Source organism: Carassius auratus, chromosome 7, assembly GCF_003368295.1.
Source record: "Carassius auratus strain Wakin chromosome 7, ASM336829v1, whole genome shotgun sequence".
NCBI lineage: Eukaryota > Metazoa > Chordata > Actinopteri > Cypriniformes > Cyprinidae > Carassius > Carassius auratus.
Genome location: NC_039249.1, coordinates 4,547,371 through 4,556,559, shown reverse-complemented (window position 1 = coordinate 4,556,559; position 9,189 = coordinate 4,547,371). Strand labels below are relative to the sequence as shown.

The window sequence follows — 9,189 nt, the reverse complement described above, 5'->3', positions numbered from 1 at the left end:
TATGCAGAACAGATCAGTATTCATATAGTCACACATGATTTAAAAAAAATGTGAATTCAGGTTTCATTTCTGGCTATCTGAATGTATATTTACTAATATCTTAAAAAAAAAATTCAAAGGGAAAAAACATTATTTTCTCTACCCCACTGATAGATAAGTCTAAATATTTTTTGTTCTACATTTTTTCAGAAAACAAAACTTAGTACCTTTCAAGTAAATTTAAGTAGGAATTATTTTTACTCTTTTTGTTTGCTGGTTCTTAGCATGTTGCTATGTGGCTACTGTCAGGCACATATGCTGTATATACTGTAGGCCTACAGTCCCATCCAGACATGCCATAAGAAGATGAAGTCATTTGTTCTAGTGACTTCTAGAATTAGTAAGAAGCTCAGAAGCTTCTGTCCCCTGAATGAAGATGCACAGAACTTCATAGAGCAGTGATAATGTGCTAGATGAGAAACAAACATTCATATTTCTCTCTCATGCTTCATTCGTCATGCCTATACCAGTGGTGATGTTCATACATTAATATATTACATTAGCAATATAACACATTTTATACATATACTGATTAGATAGGCTAATCTGTGATCTTTTCAGCATTTTTCAAATAGACTTATATATTTCTTATGAGCAGTTTGGAGAATGAATGGTTAATGGGAAAGGTTTAGGGTTGGAGTAGGTGTAGTAGAAGTTAATTAAACACTCTAATAGGTAGGTAGACAATGAATTTAACCACAGCTGTGTCCCTTCCAGCCACGAATAACATATAATTACTGCTAATTTTACAGGTGGCATTTTTCGTTGTCGAATTGTACAACCTACTGTTTAAAGGGAGATATCAAGATCTGAGAGGGTTGCACAAATCGACAGAATGCCCCAAATCAACCACACTAACTAAGACTAATCCTGCCATTGACTGAGTTTCACAATAACATTTTGTCCTGCATTGTGTTTTTACACTTTATAATCATCTCTCGGCAATCCTTGATGTGGTTCCCTCTTTAAACCCCCGGCTAAAGCCAGCAGCAAGCACTTTTTGTATTAAGGTTTTGGTCATGCATCTAAAAATAGGCCTAAATTATAAAAAAAGTAAATGGTAAACAACGATTTAGAGAGGCCATTGCAAAATGCATTGCATTTGCGGTCCTGCTCACCCTCGTTTCCTTCATAATTACAATGCATGCAAGCGATTCAGCAGAGGCTTCGGTGTGAATGGGGTTTTCTTGGTGAATGTAGGACAGGCGACAGGTCTGCAAAGATGCCATCCACTCAGGCATGTGAGCAAAAAGCCGATAATGAGCAGTGGAGGAGCACTTCTACGAGTCCGACATAAACCCTGCTGCTCTGCTGCACAGACACTAATGAGCAGCTCCTCACTACAGAGCATTCACTCATTAGTGATGGACTTTATTACCATTTTATTTAGTGATTCTTTTCAAAGATACAGTGGCCTCAAAAGTAGGCTATTCGACACGTATGCCACACTTAATGCATTTCATTAAAAAAAAATTAAGTGACACTTTATAGGGCCACTGCACAGGGATTGGACTGACATGATGCAGCCATTATCTTTTCTTTTTTTCTATTTATAAAATCAGGTCATGAAACAGCAGCAGCAGCAGCAGCATTTGTGTGTGTGTGTGTTTGTGTGTGAATTTCAAAGTTTAGACTGATTCTTCTTTTTTATTCATCATTTTGTAGAATATTTTTCATACAAATTTTCAAACACCATTTTAGTATCATTGATATATTATTAGTTTTATTGATATTTTAAGATTGTTTTTATACTTTCCATTTAAAATACTTTTAAAATAATTATATAACTATTCAAAATAATTAGAGTGTTAATTTTAACAATTTAGCAATTAATTTTTCAATTTAGCTTTTACTTAAATGAAAAGGACAACCAGCTAAAATAAAATAAGTTTTATTAGTTTTATTACAAGTTTTAAGTTTTTTTCAGTTAACATTTATATCAGTTGACAAACATGTTTTTAATGGTTTTAGTTTTAATGTTAGTTTTAGTTAACAAAATAACCCTTTTCTAATGAATTGAAAATTTCAGCTACAGAAAGAAAAGCAGCAGCTCTCATGAGAAGAGTATGAAATCCAGATAAAAATAATAATAATAATAGACCAAATACCTAAAAACAACAACATTAAAAAATGAACAAAAATGCAGAACAATACTGTTTAGTTCTCATTCTAGTGAGCCCAGTAAGCATTATGCAACCATGCACATTTCTTATTATAATAATATATACGCTGTAAACAGAAGTGAGATGACCTCAATTAAACAACAATTTAATTAGTGGTGTCCAGTTATCAATCAAACACTGCATTTCTATTCCAGTTTTATGTACAAATGCCAGGGTATAGCTTGATTAAATGAGCCTAGAAAGAATGTAATATTACACTGGAAAAAGATGTTTTGAGCACACTGGCATTGTGGGATACATTTTCTAATGCACTGTGCTCTGACTGTGTGCGAGTAACAACTCATATAGGAACTCTACACAAAAATTGCAAACTGCAAAAACAGTACCAAGTAGAATGGAAGTTTTTAAAGACCAGTCAACACTTAACCAACATTATGTGAAAGAAGCTCGACATCTAGAGGCTAAATGTGGTTCTGCAAGATCAAGTCTGAAGTTTGAAACAGTTTCACAACCATACTTTTGCTTTTTAGTACCCCAGATAGTGCATATTGAAACAGAAAGCAAACTAAAAGAAACCCCAGTGTTGAAACATTAACTTTGAAAGGATTTAGTGCTAGTGTTTAATAAAAGGCTTTTAGCACCTGAATCAGTAACATGCTATTTGTTAAGTCTTCTTTCAAATAAAGGCACAGCAACGCCTCTCAACTTAAACGGCATGCTGTTTGAAATGGAAATATATTTACATTGCTTTAATATGTTGCATAATCATACTTCAATATGTAGTCTTTTAAAAAACACAATACTAGTTATACACAGTTTGTCTTATTTTACTGTCAAATCTGTAAATCCAAAACTGTTCAATCATAACATTAGCATATAGAAGGAGAAAACCAATACTAAATAAATGTATGTAACATTCAGAAATATTGCAAACGGTGTTCATAATGTATAAAGATGATTAAGAAAGCTGGAGGTTTATGGATAGTGTTATGCATGACAAAGAAAAAACACCAAAGAATTTCACAGATAAAAATATGAAGAGTTTTAAAAAAAGCTAAAAACAAAGTCAAGTAAACAAAAAAAAAATCTGTAAAAGTCTAAATTTATATATGTTTCTCCATGCTGAGGAAAAAAAATGTTTCCTCGTTTTAAAACTGATCAATGATCAGGTCAAAGTTTTTAAAGACATCCGCATCTGAAAATATCATTTCTCTAAAAAGCAAGCGAACTGAGCCTTTCGTTTTCTTGAAATCACATGCAGTTTGTGAAGGCTAACTCAGTGCAATTTGCTGGAGGCTGCAGTTTTCTGGCCACAGGGAAAGTATTTTTCAGCCCATGAAACACAGACCAGCCATTACTGAGAAACCACACAGGAGGAAGAACACTTTGAGCAGAGGTCGCTCAGGGGAGTTCAGTTCATGGGGAAGGATCTCTAGGAAGGTGATGTAGACAAACGTCCCGGCCGCCATCCCCTCCAGCACCGCCTGGATGAAAGCACCAGCCTTCAGCTGAGCCTCGATCACAATGATGCCGATGCCGATGCCCAGAGGAGACATCATAGCGAAGACAGCTACATAGAGCGCCACCCACAGGGGCCTGACCGCGCTCTGGACCAGCTTCACCGACAGACTGAAGACGATGATGCTCTTGTGGACCAGGATAGCGATGCAGATCTCCAGCACCTGAGCAGAGAGACGAATCAAGTCAAACTAGGTTATCTTCAGCATTATTCCAATTCCATTTATTACAGTTGTTATTCCAAAAGAAGCAAAATGGTCTTCACCAGCCTTTATGTAAATGTAAGCCAATGAAACAACTTTACTTTTTCACTGAAGTCACCAAGCCCTCTTTTTTTCCTCAGCCACTTGTTATATAGGTCAATTCTTGGTGGATAAAAACAAATGCCACAGTTTTTTCTTTTCATTTACGTTAAAGGTCAAGTGTTATTATTATACACAAATGGCTAGTAATAAAAACTGTGATTCTAATATTTATATCTAAACAGATTTCGAAAAAAAAAAAAAAGTTATTTACTTAATCATGGCTTACTTAAAGCCATTTTAGCACATTAAAATATATTTTAATTAGTGCTGTCAAATGATTAATTAATCCAAAATCAAAGTTTTTGTTTACATAATAAATGTGTGTGTACTGTGTGTATTTATGTATATATACACATACATATACACACACACATTTAAATACACACACGTATACATATACACATACAAGCACATGCATGTATAAATTTGAGAAAATATGTTGTTTATATATTTAATATATTTATATATATTATAAAATATAAGAACATGACTATATAAATGTATGAACGTAAATATTTTCAAAATATACTGTATGTTTGTGTATTTATATAAACATAATAAACACAGCACACACATATGTATTAGGAAAAAAATATTGTATGATTAATCATTTGACGACACTAATTTTAACACACTTCCATTTAAAATTAAGCTATTCTGATTTCTTTTGGTTTTACAATTAGATAATTTTTCTTAACCACTTAACTTTTTTTTTTTTTTACAGTGAGATATTACAATAGTAGCTTTCCTCATTTTGTTTAAAAACTTTTTAGTAATAATAATCATCAGCAATTATTATTTTAGAAGTCACATTGATATATAAATCACAAAATTGTGCAGCTCTACAAGCAAGCATAGCTTTTTTTTTTTAAAACTGCATTTTAAAAAGAGAGAAAATATGTGCCCCTGTCTGTGAAAACCCAGCTAAAGTCATTTTTGTGATTTACTGTTTTCTACATAAAATCGTCCTTCATAAGGTAAAGAACATGATGTGAAAATGTAACCTTTATATCTTTAATACAGGCTGAGTAAGGCCATGTCAAAATGGTTGAAACCAAACTTTAATGCTTCTTATCTCATAATTAGATTGTAAGACTTTAGCCAGGACTTCACAGAGAGGGCCACATATTAGTAAAATCGCTTTAGGATGTTTTTTTTTTTTGCAAATAGTGCAGCCCTGTTTTCTGTTATATATATATATATACTTGTTTCTAAACAAGTTTGGAACTACGTGAGGGTGAGTAAATAATGAAAGTCAATTTTTGGACAAAGTGTTTAGTGAATTTACAGTGTTGTGGCATCACAGGATAACACCCAACAGAAACAGCATGATCTGAAGTCACGATGCTAAACCAAACTGCAAACCTTTGAACCCAAAACTTTTATCAGGTTTCTAACCAGGTCAGCACAGTGACTCAACAGGGAGCTGTCAAAAAACAAAACTCAGTAAATCACCTTTGTGTCTGTGGTCTGCAAGCCAATGGCCAAACCCTCAAACACCGAGTGGAGAGAGAGAGACAGGAAGAGCATGAAGGAGCGGAAGGACGAGTGTGCGTGAAAATCCACGTGGACGTGGTGACCGCTCCCCTCCAGATCAATCACAGAGGGATGTCCATGGGCATGTCCGTTACCTGCAGGAGCTATAAGAGGAGCCGTCTCCTCATTTCTGTGGCCCTCTGTGCAACTCAGAACTATCTTTTCCAAGATCAAGACAGTGAAGAAGCCACACGCAATGATGAACTCTGCAAGCGGGAATCCTTCCTGGATGATGAGGAGAAGAGGCATTAGAAACAAACATTTAGAAACTACATTTAACAGAGCAATTCCAATATTCGCTGAGCTCACATCAAGGCCTTGTTTTTGTAGCACTTCATGTATGTCGGAAAGATAATCTGGGATGATGTCTAACAAACAGGCAGACAGGAAGACGCCACCTGCGAAGCAGCTCACAAAACTCAGCACAGCCCTGTGGGTCGCTGGAGACAGAGAAAAACAAATCAAAGTCCCGTTACATTGATTAATGGTGCCGCTGATTGATGTCAATGGTACGGTCTTTCTCTAATCACTCCTGTTAGCTAATCAGTCAAAGGAAAAGAGGAGATTATAATCAGATGCCCGGGAATAATTAAACCCAAGCAATGCATAAGCATTTTATTCACCTATGCCACAACCTAAAGTATTAGGTTTAACTGTAAATCCATTAAGCCACTTGATGAAGCAGAGCCCTAGCATTTAAAAACCATCTATCCAAAGCACTGTTCGACATTGTAAATCTGTAAAACTGTAAATCTGATAACTAATAACAGTGTGAAATCTACATCCTATTCTGTTTTCACAAGCGAATATATGTGAAATCTGAAGACTGCGATCAAAAGCATACGTATATTTGATTATTCATAAAAGCCTAAGGTTGTTTTCTGACCGTAATTTAAGTTTAACAGCAGTTCTTGCTTGATAAAGCATGTTTGAACACCAGTTTCACTTCCACTTAGATGTCCATCTATGAGCTGGGAGTAAAATGCATAGTTTAGGGGGAGAAAAAATTCAATTTTTTTTTTTCCTCTAGCTGGCCATATCAGCTGACTCTCATGTGTTTGTACTTGTGTGAAACCAATACTTGTATGAAGCCAACACGGGACAAGGTCTTTATGTGTGCTACACATATACATTAAGCACATACATTCTTAAACACTGAAAATAACGATCAAATTATACGAAATACGAAATACATGTATGTATACGAAATAATAATGTATACATACAGTAAATAAACATACTTCGGCTTGGAGGAGGCGACAGATGAAAGAAAAGATCTGGTATAGTACAGTAACCTTGATGGCCACCGTAAAAAAACATCAATTATAATTTACGTTACCTGTTCCACTAGAGACTTGAAACCATTTCATCCGCGCTGGGATAAAACCAAAAAACAGAGTTAGGAACAGCAGCCCAACCAGAGCTCCAACTTTCACCTGCAGCAGGTAATCCATAGCGACCATAAATTTACTTTATATCATGAAACTAGACGTAAACAAACAAGCGCGAGAGGACAGACGCCTCTGTCAAACAACGGTTAGTAAAATATATGTAAATGTTTCGGTATATAGCGCTGTCTTTGAAAGACGAACCCCATGGTTTGTAGTTTATGATCGTTTAGAGAGGTTCATTCGGACTGCTGCATGTTTGTCAGTCGTTCGCTCCGCCCCTTTGCTCTATGACGTCTACTTCCGGCTTGATTTGTTCGCGCGACACAAAAACTTAGCAACTAACACTAATGAACTAATGATCAGAATTTCCTTAAATATATTTACTAATTTTGAAACAACGTGTGATTAATAATAGACTAATGTGTAGAATAAAATATCCGAACGTTTATAAAGAGTCTAGTTTGTATTTTTGAGCCATTTGGCGCCCCCTGTGGGAATCATGTGTTACGTCAACGCAGAGGTGTTTAGTTAGTTCTGCTTCCTCCAGTTCAGTGCTTAGATTGCACAGCAGAGATCTGCGGTTTCCGGAATGACTAACCTGCACATGACAGCCTTGTGACTGTAAAAAAATAAAATAAATAAAGACAGAAAATCTAGTCATAGCGCTGTTGTAAAATGTAGATTTGTCACTGCTTGGTTTCTATTTTATTTATTTATTTTACCAGAGGAGTTTCTGGGAAGTCTGGTTAAGTTACAGTGTTATTTTAAACAGAAGCCTGCTTTTAATATTTCATTATTTTTTTTTATTCCTGACAAATAGTGTTGACCAGTCCTTTCCCATCCTCAGGCCGATTATAAGAAGTTTATTTAGTAATTGTTTTTTCCCCAGTGGTACACAGAGGGATCACTGAATTAAATATAAATAAATGTTAAAACACTTTTAAAGTGTCAAAGTTTGTAAGGTGGCTAAATTATGCCTGTGTTAATTCTTTTAATCAAGTACTGTCTTATTTAACTTTTGAGTACAGTAAATATAAGCACAGCGCAGTTGTAATGTTCAAACTGTATTACAATGTTTAATGTGGCCGACAATAATAACTATTCTTATTAGGAATAAAACTGCCTCGTTTTTAATGGTGCATAGCTGTAGCTGAATAATTAGGCCTGGTACGCTGCTGTATTTTAATGTTGGTCATTATGGTGGTAGGCTACTTGGAGAGCCAAATATTTTCTGAGGTGGTACTTGGTGTAAAAAGTTTGAGAACCACACTGACCTATGTGATCGTTTTACACCGACACACCAGTAGATGGCGACAAGTGCCTGTTTTTACGAGGGAGTCATTCAACCGATTTGTTCAGAAAAGTCGATTGATTCGTTTAAGAACGAATCTTCATGAGTGAGTCATTGAATCGCTAATTTAAACAGTTCGTTAATGTTGTTTTATCCAGAAAAAGAACTTCATGAATGAATCACTGAATTATTCCCCAAATCTAATTGCTCAAAAACACAAGACACTGAATCAGTCAGAGCCACAAAGTACTGTGTTGCATTGGTTCTCTGTGGCATTGTTTGGAATAGCTAATATTTTCGCCAGAAGATATATATATATATATATATATATATATATATATATATATATATATATATATATATATATACAGCCCAAGCTTCGTCATTGCTTCGTTTTCAAGATTCTGAATTTACTAACAATGTTGTAAGTTTAACAAGTGTAATTCTTTAATTCTTAAACCCTGCATATCCTTTAATCCTTACCGTCCCAAATCTTTTCTTAAGAGGATAACACATTTATTAGTTATTAATTAACAGGCTTTGTTAATGTCTGATTGTAAACTATTCAACCCATATGATTGCTTTCTCAGTGTTTTACTGTAACAATATTAACTTAGCATTTTTAATGTAAAGTGCATGAGATGTTTTAGTTTAATGAAATTAAGGGTCACAAGATAATTTTCTTGCTAGATGATAATTTGTAGGCTATTATTGTAACCAGTGTTATGTTACTCTGCTTAATAATTGCAAAAACCCAATTAATTCATTAAACATTATATCTTTTTTAATTCAAGACACGTTAGTGAAGACAAGAGTTTATTCTAACTTAAAGGTGCTGTAGGGAACTTTTGTAAAAAAAATATTTTTTACATATTTATTAAACCTGTCATTATGTCCTGACAGTAGAATATGAGACAGATAATCTGTGAAAAAATCAAGCTCCTCTGGCTCCTCCCAGTGGTCCTTTTGCCATTTGCAGAAATACA

General features: G+C 34.7%; 1 protein-coding gene across 1 annotated transcript; it reads right to left on the bottom strand.

The window, feature by feature from the left end:
* Positions 1-3,300: 3,300 nt before the first annotated feature.
* LOC113105576 (zinc transporter ZIP1) lies at positions 3,301-7,202 on the bottom strand. The gene is made up of 4 exons (XM_026266721.1): positions 6,861-7,202; positions 5,831-5,961; positions 5,441-5,746; positions 3,301-3,844 (listed from the first exon to the last, which is right to left on the bottom strand). The coding sequence occupies exons 1-4, from the start codon at positions 6,982-6,984 to the stop codon at positions 3,491-3,493; spliced, it is 915 nt and encodes a 304-aa protein (XP_026122506.1). The 5' UTR covers positions 6,985-7,202; the 3' UTR covers positions 3,301-3,490.
* Positions 7,203-9,189: the final 1,987 nt, after the last annotated feature.

Excerpts from the sequence above, each read along its gene's own strand:
- LOC113105576 (XM_026266721.1), bottom strand. The coding sequence starts at position 6,984 with ATGGTCGCTATGGATTACCTGCTGCAGGTGAAAGTTGGAGCTCTGGTT. Across the intron at positions 5,962-6,860 it reads TCAAGTCTCTAGTGGAACAG|CGACCCACAGGGCTGTGCTG; the intron begins GTAACGTAAATT and ends CTCTGTCTCCAG. Across the intron at positions 5,747-5,830 it reads TACAAAAACAAGGCCTTGAT|GAAGGATTCCCGCTTGCAGA; the intron begins GTGAGCTCAGCG and ends CTCATCATCCAG.